The sequence below is a fragment of the Podarcis cretensis genome (assembly GCF_951804945.1).
Source record: "Podarcis cretensis genome assembly, chromosome: 10".
Taxonomy (NCBI): Eukaryota; Metazoa; Chordata; class Lepidosauria; order Squamata; family Lacertidae; genus Podarcis; species Podarcis cretensis.
The window spans coordinates 70,586,059-70,597,684 of NC_137179.1; the positions used below are offsets into that span (position 1 = coordinate 70,586,059).

The window sequence follows — 11,626 nt, forward strand, 5'->3', positions numbered from 1 at the left end:
AGATCCTGGAGTAACCTTGGTTTGTTTGAGCACCCCGCCCCAGCCATTCACCAAAGTACAGAGGCAAGGCTGTTGGAAAGTGAAACTACTCCCCAGGCTAAATATTTATTATTTATACCCCACCCATCTGGCTGAGTTTCCCCAGCCACTCTGGGTGGCTCCCAATCGAGTGTTAAAAACAATACAGCGTTAAATATTAAAAACTTCCCTAAACAGGGCTGCCTTCAGATGTCTTTTAAAGATAGGATAGCTGCTTATTTCCTTCACATCTGAAGGGAGGGTGTTCCACAGGGTGGGCGCCACAACTGAGAAGACCCTCTGTCTGGTTATCTGTAACCTCACTCCTCGCAATGAGGGAACTTCCAGAAGGCCCTCGGCGCTGGATCTCAGTGTCCATGCTGAACGATGGCGGTGGAGACGCTCCTTCAGGTATACAGGACCGAGGCCGTTTAGGGCTTTAAAGGTCAGCACCAACACTTTGAATTGTGCTCGGAAACGTCCTGGGAGCCAATGCAGATCTCTCAGAACCGGTGTTATGTGGCCCCGGCGGCCACTCCCAGTCACCAGTCTAGCTGCCGCATTCTGGATTAATTGCAGTTTCCGGGTCACCTTCAAAGGTAGCCCCATGTAGAGCGCATTGCATTAGTCCAAGCGGGAGATAACTAGAGGGGAGGGAAGGGAAGGAGGGAAGGCAGATAGACATGCAAAAAACTTCCCTAAATAGGGCCACCTTCAGATGTCTTTTAAAAGTAAGATAGTTGCTTATTGCCTTGACATCTGCTGGGAGGGCGTTCCACAGTGCAGGCGCCACTATCAAGAAGGCCCTCTGCCTGGTTCCCTGTAACCTCACTTCTGGCAGGGAGGGAACCTCCAGAAGGCCCTAGGCGCTGGACCTCAGTGGGGTGGAGACGCTCCTTTATGTATACAGGACTGAGGCCATTCAGGGCTTTAAAGGTCAGCACCCACACTTTGAATTGTGCTCGGAAACGTACTGAGAGCCAATGCAGATCTCTCGGGACCGGTGTTATATGGTCTCGGCAGCCGCCCCCAGTCACCAGTCTAGCTGCCGCATTCTGGATTAATTGCAGTTTCCGGGTCACCTTCAAAGGTAGCCCACGTAGAGCGCGTTGCAGTAGTCCAAGCATGAGATAACTAGAGCATGCACCACTCTGGCAAGACAGTCCGCGGGCAGGTAGGGTCTTAGCTTGTGTACCAGGTGGAGCTGGTAGACAGCTGCCCTGGACACAGAATTAACCTGCGCCTCCATGGACAGCTGTCAATCCAAAATGACTCCCAGGCTGCGCACCTGGTCCTTCAGGGGCACAGTTACCCCATTCAGGACCAGGGAGTCCTCCACCCCCGCCTGCCCCCTGTCCCCCCAAAACAGTAATTCTGTCTTGTCAGGATTCAACCTCAATCTGTTAGCCTCCATCCATCCTCCAACCGCCAACCTGTGCTGGGTTCTTTTCCAGAAGTAGCCCTCTCTCTTCATACTGACTTTCTCCACCCAACTCTTCCATGGCATGTCCTCATTTACTTTGTAGTTCATAATTGAAGGCAAGGGTGAGTGAGGAAGCTGGGAACCTCCAGATGGTGCTGGTGTTCCACCACCCCTCACAGCTGACCGTGTTGTCTGAGCTGATGGGAGTTGGAATTCAACAACGTTGGAGGTTCTCAGCTTCTCCATCCCTGATCTGAGGTCTCCCAAGTTAGTGAGCTGCCCTGCCCCACGCTGCTCAAACTTTGTATGCCAACATCAGTCTACATAACTGTACCGTTGCATTCCTGCAGAGCAGTCAGTCGTGTTGAATGATAGAGACCACAAGCTGTGAACGTGCAGATCTAATTGCTTCAATCCTTAGTAGGGACATAGATTTATGTTCCAGGTAGAAGGCAGCTCATTAATATTGAAAAACAACCAAATGTAAGATGGCCTCAGGTGAGACTTGAGATCCACCTAGTGACTGAAGGCAGAAATTGCTGTTCATTTGCAGAAGCTCCTGGATCTCAATTCACTCTGTGACCAGTTCTGTTTCCGGCTTGAGTGATTGTTGAGCATGCACTTTACCTCCTTCCTTCAGTTTAGGTGTGTTTTTATTCATTTGTTCCCTTCTTGGTTTGTGTATATGTTTTCCATGGAGCCCATCTAGATGCCTATTTTCCATTAAACTCTCTCTGTCTCTCTCATATCAGTTTGTCTGTCCATTCCCTAGGCTAGTTCCTGAGGTCTCCCCACTTTCCCATTCCTACCTTTTTGCCTTTAAGTAGTAATAATAAAAGAGCCCTTTGTCACTGTTACGATATGGATGCAATGCAGCTGCAAAGTGCTAGCTTGAAAAGTAAACATGATGGGAATGTTGGGACTGCCCATGGGAAACAGAGGGACAGTCAATTCACAGTGCGAAGCACCGGAATTAGCTCAGAGTGTAATATGAGCTCTTCCGTTTGTTCCTGTCCAGGAAGTGTTTGTCACTAGACTGCTGGAGCTTGAAGAGAGCAGTCATGTTTTTTGTAATGCTGCAAAGACAGAAATAAAGGCATGTAAATACGTTTCTGTCTGTCTCTTTCCCCTGCCAGGGGGCAGGAAAGAGGGGTGTGTTCTTCTCACGCTGAGAAGGATCGCCTATCGAGACCTCACCTGGATCTTGCTGGGGAATGCAGCCAGGGAGGTCAACAGGGAATCATGCCAGGTGCCTGGGAGAGTTGCCAGTTTCTCCTGATAAAGGCTTGATTTCGACAGTCACCTGTGTCCATTTTCATCTTTTTCCTGCTCCACAGAAGCCCTTCCCTCTAAAATTATAGTATTCAAGGCTGTAGCTTTTGCAAATGCAAATGTTAATGCAATTTGTGGCTTACTAGAGGATGCATGCACAGCAAGCCAGAGACCGTAATATTTTTTTTTTTTACAGCAGCATAAATTTAGGGATGTTGGTTACAGATACCAAAAGTGATATACATCCAAATCACCTGAAAATACAGTGGTGCCTCGCAAGACGAAATTAATCTGTTCCGTGAGGCTCTTGGTATAGCGGTTTTTTCGTCTTGCGAAGCAAGCCCATTGACAGCTTAGCGGATTAGCGCTATTAGCGGTTTAGCGGCTTTTAGCGGATCAGCTGATAAGCGGCTTAGGGTTTAGGAAAAGGGGGGGGAGGGAAAAAACCCCGCAGGAAATCGCAAGACATTTTCGTCTTGCGAAGCAAGCCCATAGGGAAATTCGTTTTGCGAAGCGCCTCCAAAATGGAAAACCCTTTCGTCTAGCGGGTTTTCCGTCTTGCGAGGCGTTCGTCTTGCGGGGCACCACTGTAAAATGAAGTTTTGGGGTAAAAGGAGAAAGCCAAAGGTAATTACTAATGCAATTATTTTCACTAGACTCCAACAGATAGCAGACTGATCACTATTTAGTTAGCATTTTTAAACTTCTGTAGTCAATGTATTGATCAGCAGCATCCTTTGATTTTTGCAAGATCCCTATATCTTTTCCCCTTTATCCTTTCCAGTTTTGTTCATTTGGAAGTCATTTGATGGGAAGAGGTTACTACGTATTTGATAGAAGATGGGATCGTTTTCGACTAGCACTGAATTCCATGGTAGAAAGACACTTAAACTCACAGATGTGGAGGTAAGTGAACAGCTTCTGCTTTCATGTTATCCTACAGGTCTAAGAGTGGGGTATGAGAGCAGAAAATAACGCCAATGTATTTCACATCTGTCACCTCAAAGGGTTTTTTTAAGGGGGGAGCAGGTAAGCCCCATACTGCATATAATTGATCACAACACACAGTGCATGCACCCATTTTGAATGGCAATGCCCATCAACGTTGGGGGGCCAGCCCCCTCAAATACATTATTTTGGGGGAGGGGCTGAAGGGAGCTTGGTCCCTAGAAGTTGGCTCCTATGGCCCCTTTGGTTTCAGATAGTGCATGGATAGAGGAGTCTAAAAATCCCGGGACACAAATTTTCACGGCCCTCTAGAGTCTAGCAGCTATGGTGGTTCATTTACTAGAATTAATGTATTTAGTGTTAACTCTGGAAGTGAATATACTCGATTCTAACTAAACTAAAAAAACGCACAACTGTAGAGGTAGAAAAGGTACAGAAACAATCGAGAGGTTTAGAGGACCTTCTTCATGGGGAAAGGTTAGAATGTTTGTTCAGTTTTGCTTTGTTTTAACCAGGAAAAAATGTGAATGAGAGACATAACAGGTTTATACCATTATGGATAGTATTCAGAAGTGGATCAAGAGAAGTTTTATACTCGACTCAACTAGCTTGATTGGCCTGACAAATTCAGGGCAGCCCCCCCCCAAAGAGTAGTATTCTGCACAATGTATTCATTGTCATTGCCACAATCTGTGGTGATATCCACTGGCAGAGATGGCTTTAAAGGGATTTATACCAATTCATAAGGGCTCTCAGAGGCTATTTGTCTTGATGGTTAAATGAAGCCTCCACTGTGACCATAGGATAGAAAACTGCCAGAAGATCTTGTGCCTCTTCCTCGTTCGCTGTGTGACCCCCACAGGGCCCGGGCCATTAAAAGTAAACTCTGCGAACCTCCGAAGATTGGGGCTGTGATTGCCATTTGCACTGTCTTGAACTTGGATGTTGCCACTTGTAACATTTGCCTGAAGGAACATTGCTCACTTGTTCTTTAGTGGTAATTTATTGATGACCACCCTGAGACCTCCGGGTATAGGACGGTATATAAATTCAATAAATAATAATGATAATAATAATAAGGTAAAGGTAAAGGTACCCCTGCGCGTACGGGCCAGTCTTGACAGACTCTAGGGTTGTGCGCTCATCTCACTCTAGAGGCCGGGAGCCAGCGCTGTCCGCAGACACTTCCGGGTCACGTGGCCAGCGTGACATCGCTGCTCTGGCGAGCCAGAGCCGCACACGGAAACGCCGTTTACCTTCCCGCTGGTAAGCGGTCCCTATTTATCTACTTGCACCCGGAGGTGCTTTCGAACTGCTAGGTTGGCAGGAGCAGGGACCGAGCGACGGGAGCGCACCCCGCCACGGGGATTCGAACCGCCGACCTTTCAATCGGCAAGTCCTAGGCGCTGAGGCTTTTACCCACAGCGCCACCCGCGTCCCTATAATAATAATAATGAGGTACAATAGTTGGAACTTTGGGCGGTCAGACTTGATACATAGTCTTCTGTTAACTTTGCACATCCCAATACTAATTGGTTGTTAATGTTTATGATAGTCCTTCTATATTTGAAGTTATTTGGATTGGAGTAGATTGTCTGGTGAATTCAAGGAACTTGCCTGGCAGAGGGAGGGAGGGCTGAACATGGCTGGGGGAGGCATGAACAGCATCTCCTATCCCCTGCAGTGTCTCCTGGTGTTGGCAGGAGAATGGGAGAAATAGGACTTAACCGCTTAGGAAACCTACTCTGACACTTGAGTGGATCAGGCCCAGTTATGTATATGATTTGAGTACTACCAGCACAACTGTGGTGTTACTTTTTTTTGAGAACCCAGATTAAACTCAATTGATCAAAGTAAGTTTAGGAGCGTTCCTGATTAACTGGTAAGTAGAAAAGAATGGAAGGAAATTTCACATAAGACGGCTGGGTGGGGAAGGTGGGAGAGCATATGTGATTGAGTGGCATATACCCTCAGTCCAGTGTGAAGTAAGAGGAGGCCCAGTTGCAAGAATCTGGAAATAAATCCCAAAATGTAATGAACTGGAACTAGTAAATTAAAACTATCCAGTAATTCTTATTTGTGTGTATGTGTTTATTGCTCAGTCCTTGTAGCTAAGCTGAGTTACGAGGTGCCCAAACCTCAAAGTATTTCTTTTTCTTTCCTGTTACAGGAAAATCCCTCCGGCAGTGGATAGTCCGATGCCCTCTCCAGCAGCACATATCTCCACCCCTTTTCCAGCATCAGTTTTGCAACCTTTCAGCAATCCTAGTGCAGTGTATATTCCTTCGGCGCCCGTCAGTTCAAGAATACCTTCTTCCTACTTGATGACTTCTGCCATGTTGTCCAACGCGGCTTTTGTGACTGCATCGGATACAAATTCCATTATGTCGCACACTACGGCGTTCCCTCACGTGGCTGCCAGCCTGAGTATTATAGACTCGACATTTAAGACCCCGTCGGCCATGTCACCTGTGCCAGCGGTTATCCCTCCCCCATCCCACAAGCCATCCAAAACGAAAACCAGCAAATCCTCAAAAGTCAGAGATCTCTCGTGCCGCGGTGATGAGTCTTCTAGTAACAAAAAGAAAAGGCCGCCCTCTTCTTCTTCCTCGCTGTCTTTGCAGACTTCCTCGTCCCCCTCTTCTTCCTTTTCAGGGTCTCACAAAAAGAACTGCGTCTTGAACCCCAGCTCGACCTTGAACTCTTATCAGGCCACATCTTCCTATAACAGTCTGTCTGTGCACAATGCAAACAATGGAACAACCCCACTCAGTGCCAAATCGGAGCCCTCAGGAGGACGGACTTCGTTATCAAGTAGCTCAGCAGACTCAGTGAAACACATGAGCATCGTGGTAAACAGTATTGACTCTTCCGGTTTGTCTGTGCCCTCCCTCCTTCACCATTCAGGGGACCACTCCCTAACAGCACACAACGCCGTGTCCTCTCTCCCCCTTTGTTTTGACAAATCGGAAGGGAAGAAACGCAAAAACTCTAGTTCTAGTAGCAAAGCCTGTAAAATCACTAAAATGCCTGGTATGAATAGCGTTCACAAAAAGAGCACTGCCAACCTTATTCCTACGGTGCCAGATACTCCAAACAGCTCCATCTCTCGGCAGGTAAGGGTTTCACGAGTCTGTCGGGTCTTGTTTCCCTGACTTGGCAGGGGCAAAGTAGTCAGGATGCCCACAGAGGTGAACTGCTGAGGAAGCACCCAGTCAGCATCCTGTGCAAATGTAATGCACAAGTCCAGCCAGCCTCCGTTGGCCTGTGAGTGAGCAATGAGGTTGAAGAAAGGTTGCATCTCCCATTCCACTCCTGGCTGCAGAGGCAACTTCCTGGTTTCTTATACCACGGTTACCCAACGGTCAGCCCCAAACATTTCCCAGGATAGCCTGACATCTGCATGATACATTACTGAAATTGAGAGCCACGTGTTCCATATTGCTTTTAATTGAGAGTATGTTAATAGGGACTTAAATCATGGGTAGGCAAACTAAGGCCCGGGGGCTGGATCCGGCCCAACCATCTTCTAAATCCAGCCCGCGGGCGTTCTGGGAATCAGCATGTTTTTACATGAGTAGAATGTGTCTTTTTATTTAAAATGCATCTCTGGGTTATTCATGGGGCATAAGAATTCGTTCATTCCCCGCCCCCAATATAGTCCAGCCCCCCACAAGGTCTGAGGGACAGTAGACTGGCCCCCTGCTGAAAAAGTTTGCAAAAGATTTTGAGAGTACGCTTGCTTTTACGGCAGTTCTATATGGTTTCTGCATGTTGCCTTCTGAATACTGTTTGTACCTTACAGATTGGAAAAAATAGCAGTGTAGCTTTGTCTCAGTCCAGTCCTTCAAGTACACCGAACCCAGTGCACAACAAACAAGTGAGTTGCAGTTTACAAATTTTCCTGAAGTGGTTATATAACCAGTTTGTTGACCAGTGATTTTAATATAAACTACCGAAGCTGCACACGTTTATTGCATTATAAGAAGTACTGTAATGATTTAATGCAGGCTTCTAAAAAGCCACTCATCTCTGTCTAGCAAGTCAGAATTCTGCCTAGCCAACTGTTGGGAAGGTTCTGTAAACTGGAAGTATGTTGGGTTTTGGGGTGATACCTAGGACCTCCGGTTTGAGCATGAATTACTCAGTTTAGTGGGTTGCTGCAAAATGTGGGGTTCGTGCTGCAAAAGGACCGCGAAACTTTGGCACCAGTTTGGAGGGTATCCCAAATTTGGGGGTTTGTAGTTAATTAAGTTCTTGTAGTGTAGCAAAATGTTGCATTGTTTTACAATAAACTCTTATCTTTCTTCCAGAAGACGTTAAACCGGACTGGTAGGATAAGGACTCTTCCATAACAAGGAAAAGCAACCAGCCTATAATCAATCTCGTTTTAGCAGCCCTACTCTGGTTTCTTATTTTATTTTTTGTCTCCTGCAGATAAAATTTACTTAATATTTTTTGTGGTTTTTTTAAAAAACAAATGTTTTTAAATCTACATAAAACTGTGGCATATTTCAATTCTTCAATATACACCGGCCTCTGATCTGTGCAATCTGGTTTGATTCGGATTCAAGCTTTTAAAAGCAAATTGTTGCATTTCCCCTTTTTTGTTTCTTGCAACAAATGACAGCAGTGAACATTCCGAAATAATGCAATGTGTGGTTATATTATATTTAAAACACCCCTTCATTGTTTAAAATTTACAGTAACTTCTGTATTTATTATTTATTATTGTCCTAGTGCATTTCTCAGCAGTAACTAACAACCGTGTGGCCAGAAGTTTCACTGACGTTGTTTAGTGGTTTCAGTGTGCAGCACCTCTTGTTGATTATGGTATTCCTAATCTGCTCAGTGTACTGAAGGGTATATTCAATTTGTTCCCAGTGAGATTAATAGGAGCACCATGTGAAAATTTCCTCACTTGTAGATGGGAGAGCCACAAAGAATCTATACTACTGTTTTCCTTAATGAAACAATTTGTTCTTTGAAAAGACAGGAGCTGAGCATACTGAATTTGTATCAGTTAGAATTGCACTGACAATGTTTTACAGCAATTACTGCTTTTAAAAAAAATAAAGGTAGATTTTGAAATCAGGAACTTAATAATAATACTAGGGTACTGCAAAATTACTACAGAGCAGTTAATTTTTATTTCTACAGTGTTAAAAGTGCACTTAAATGCTGGTTTATTTACATCTCAAGGGGGCAGGAAGCAGATTCCTTTTGGGGGGGGTGGAAGGCTTAAGGAAATTTTTAAAGCTTATACAATGTTTAACAATTGTAAACATGGCTAGGCCCTTTGGGGGGAAATTAGAAGATATTCTTAAAGTAAAATTTTATAGTGTTAATTTTGTAATTTATGTTTTGCTATATTTGGGAAGTGACAGGAATAGTTTCATGAACAATATGAAACTTAGGAAAGTTTTAAGCAATGCTTATATTTTTCATGTACTTTTGAGTTATGGTTTTATTGTACATTTCTTCAGACTGAAAAAAGTGTACATATCTTTGTTATTTTTGCACAATGTTTGTCTTCAGTTGTAGGAACAGAGCCTTGTTGACTTTTTTATCTATAAAAAAACTAATTTATTTTGTGTTGTATAACTGCAGGAGTTTTAAAATCTCAGTAAGAAAACACCGTCTGATAAGTGAACTGCTGTTTTCTACTTCTAGAGGGGAAACAGGGGTGGTGAGATTCAGTGGCTGCTTCTGAGAATTAATGTTACTCAGTGACCGAAGGAACAATTCAGTCGTGTTAAGGGTTCCTTAGCTCTTAACATGCATCTGTTATGTAAGAAGCTGGACTAGGGAGTGTTCTTTGCTGCTTATGTATGTATCCTTTTATTTTCAGTGGCATCGGTCTGAAAGCATTTTGGAAACCAAGTAAAAACCTCATACTTTTTTTAATCCCCTGCATTTTTTTTTAAAAAAAATATCACCAATTGATTTTATACGTGCTAAAACGTCCAGCCTGAAAAGTGAAATGCAGTTGTTTTTTTAAAAAATGGATTTGAACTGGACCAGCCTATAATGTATTATTAGTGTAGCATTCATTCAACAGTTGCTTTTCCTTCTTCCTCCCACCTTTGCCTGAAGACTTTGTGATTCGTTTCCAGCAATAGAGGCTCAGCAGCTTTGGTTGTTACACATACGCAATGCATAGGCCCTTCAGCCATATTAAAAAAAACAAAAGCGACTTGGGTAACTTGTATGCCTTCTTTTGTATCAATGTTAACAATTGTACATAGTGCTGATCAACCTTTGTAGAGAATAGTTTATACAGCATATTCTATTACTGCTGATTCTCAGTGAACTATTGTTTGAAAAAAAAAGGAAAATTTTCTATTTACACCTTATATTTTGTTATGCTGTTGGCCCATGGCACTTTAACAAAACTCTGTGGGTTTTGCATAGCTGGTCAGTCATGGGGAATATTAACTGTTGCACAGAAATGACTTTGCACCTCCTGTATTGTGCTTTCCTACTACAAATTTTAGAATCTTTTTCCAGAAGACTTTTGAAGAAAGCATGTCCAATCATTCTAAAAGAAAATGCCATATGTGTACAGTCAGTTTCTTTTCTACAAGCCCATATTTTGTAACACTAAGTATTTTCATTCTTTGTTCTGCACCTTTTATGTATTAGCAGTATCAGAAAGAGCCCATTCCATGCTTGTGAAAATTGTGTCGGAAGTAAGGTGTAAATAATAAAACTTTATGGCTTACAGTTTTGAAAAAAGAACAAACATGTATCTGACTGATACTGCCACAGTTCAACACCAGGCCTGGAGATATTCTCTAGTGAGCGATTGTATTTCTTTTGTTTTGGGGTTACATTTTGTTTTTTGCTTTATTATTATTATTATTTTTTGTAACATGGCTTTGTAAATAAAATAATTTATATGTTTGTAAGAAATAGGTGAAGCGTTTTTATTAGCTTTTGAAGGAAAGTTACCTTTGGGAAACTTTTTTCTGTTTCATGCAGCATCAACCAGTGCTTCTGTTACCTCATTTTGTCACTGTTGTAAATACAAGGCAATCACTTAGGATTGGGGTTCATTCTAAAACGTCATCATTGATCCAGCAAGGTCCAGCCCACATGAAGAAGTAGGTTTCTGTGGGGATTTTCATCCCCACTCCTTCCCACTTAAGAGGCGGCGGCGGCGGCTGCTGCTGGGATAGGCGGATTGGGGTATGGGGAGTCCACAATTCATAGCTTGTTCAGATGGTTCTGGCCCCAAGATGGAGAATTTAAAGCTCAGGAGCAGATAGTACATTTACAGGTCAAGTGTTTTGGTCTCTTCGTGGTAGACTCAGAGACACCTCAGTCAAGAGTGGTGCTCTAGTCTACATCCTTAATATTAGGACCTGCTCCATTTTGAAGAAGGGAACAAACACAGTGTTCCTCCTGCCATCGCACAGACTCAAGAAAACAGTAACCCCAAGAAAGCAAAAGCTATATATACCTTGTTCTTAGCCAGCCATCTTTAGAGACACTTGGCTAGAGAGGGGTGCTGTAATTTAAACCAGTGGTGTCCAAACTTTTTTCAAAGAGGGCCAAATTGGATGAAGTGAAGGGCCGTGAGGGCCGACCAAGACCAACCAAAGTTGTTGACCTTTTTTTTAGGATTTACAGTTGTGCCCCGCAAGACGAATGCCTCGCAAGACAAAAAACCCGCTAGACGAAAGGGTTTTCCGTTTTTCGAAGCGCTTTGCAAGACGAATTTCCCTATGGGCTTGCTTCGCAAGACGAAAACGTCTTGCGAGTCTTGCGATTTTTTCCACTTTTTTCTCCCTTTTTCTAAGCCGCTAAGCCGCTAATAGGGTTGCTTCGCAAGACGAAAAAACCGCAAGACGAAGAGACTCGCGGAACGGATTCTTTTTGTCTTGCGAGGCACCACTGTAAGTTATTGAGCTTTTTTTTCATCCCCACCCCTTATTGAGAGGTTTTACCCCAGGAAATAAA

At 43.8% G+C, this 11,626-nt stretch overlaps 1 protein-coding gene across 7 annotated transcripts in view; it reads left to right on the forward strand.

Annotated features, from left to right (window-relative positions):
* The window catches only part of ATXN7L1 (ataxin 7 like 1), a 75,766-nt gene extending 65,190 nt beyond the window's left edge, over positions 1-10,576 (forward strand). For 5 of the 7 annotated variants that reach the window (XM_079993609.1, XM_079993611.1, XM_079993612.1 and 2 more), the window contains 4 exons: positions 3,498-3,619; positions 5,832-6,777; positions 7,467-7,541; positions 7,975-10,576. In XM_079993609.1, the coding sequence (XP_079849735.1) occupies positions 3,498-3,619; positions 5,832-6,777; positions 7,467-7,541; positions 7,975-8,016 (1,185 nt within the window). In that variant the 3' untranslated portion in view covers positions 8,017-10,576. The other 2 variants (XM_079993610.1, XM_079993608.1) reach the window with 2 other exon arrangements.
* The last annotated feature ends 1,050 nt before the right edge of the window (positions 10,577-11,626 follow it).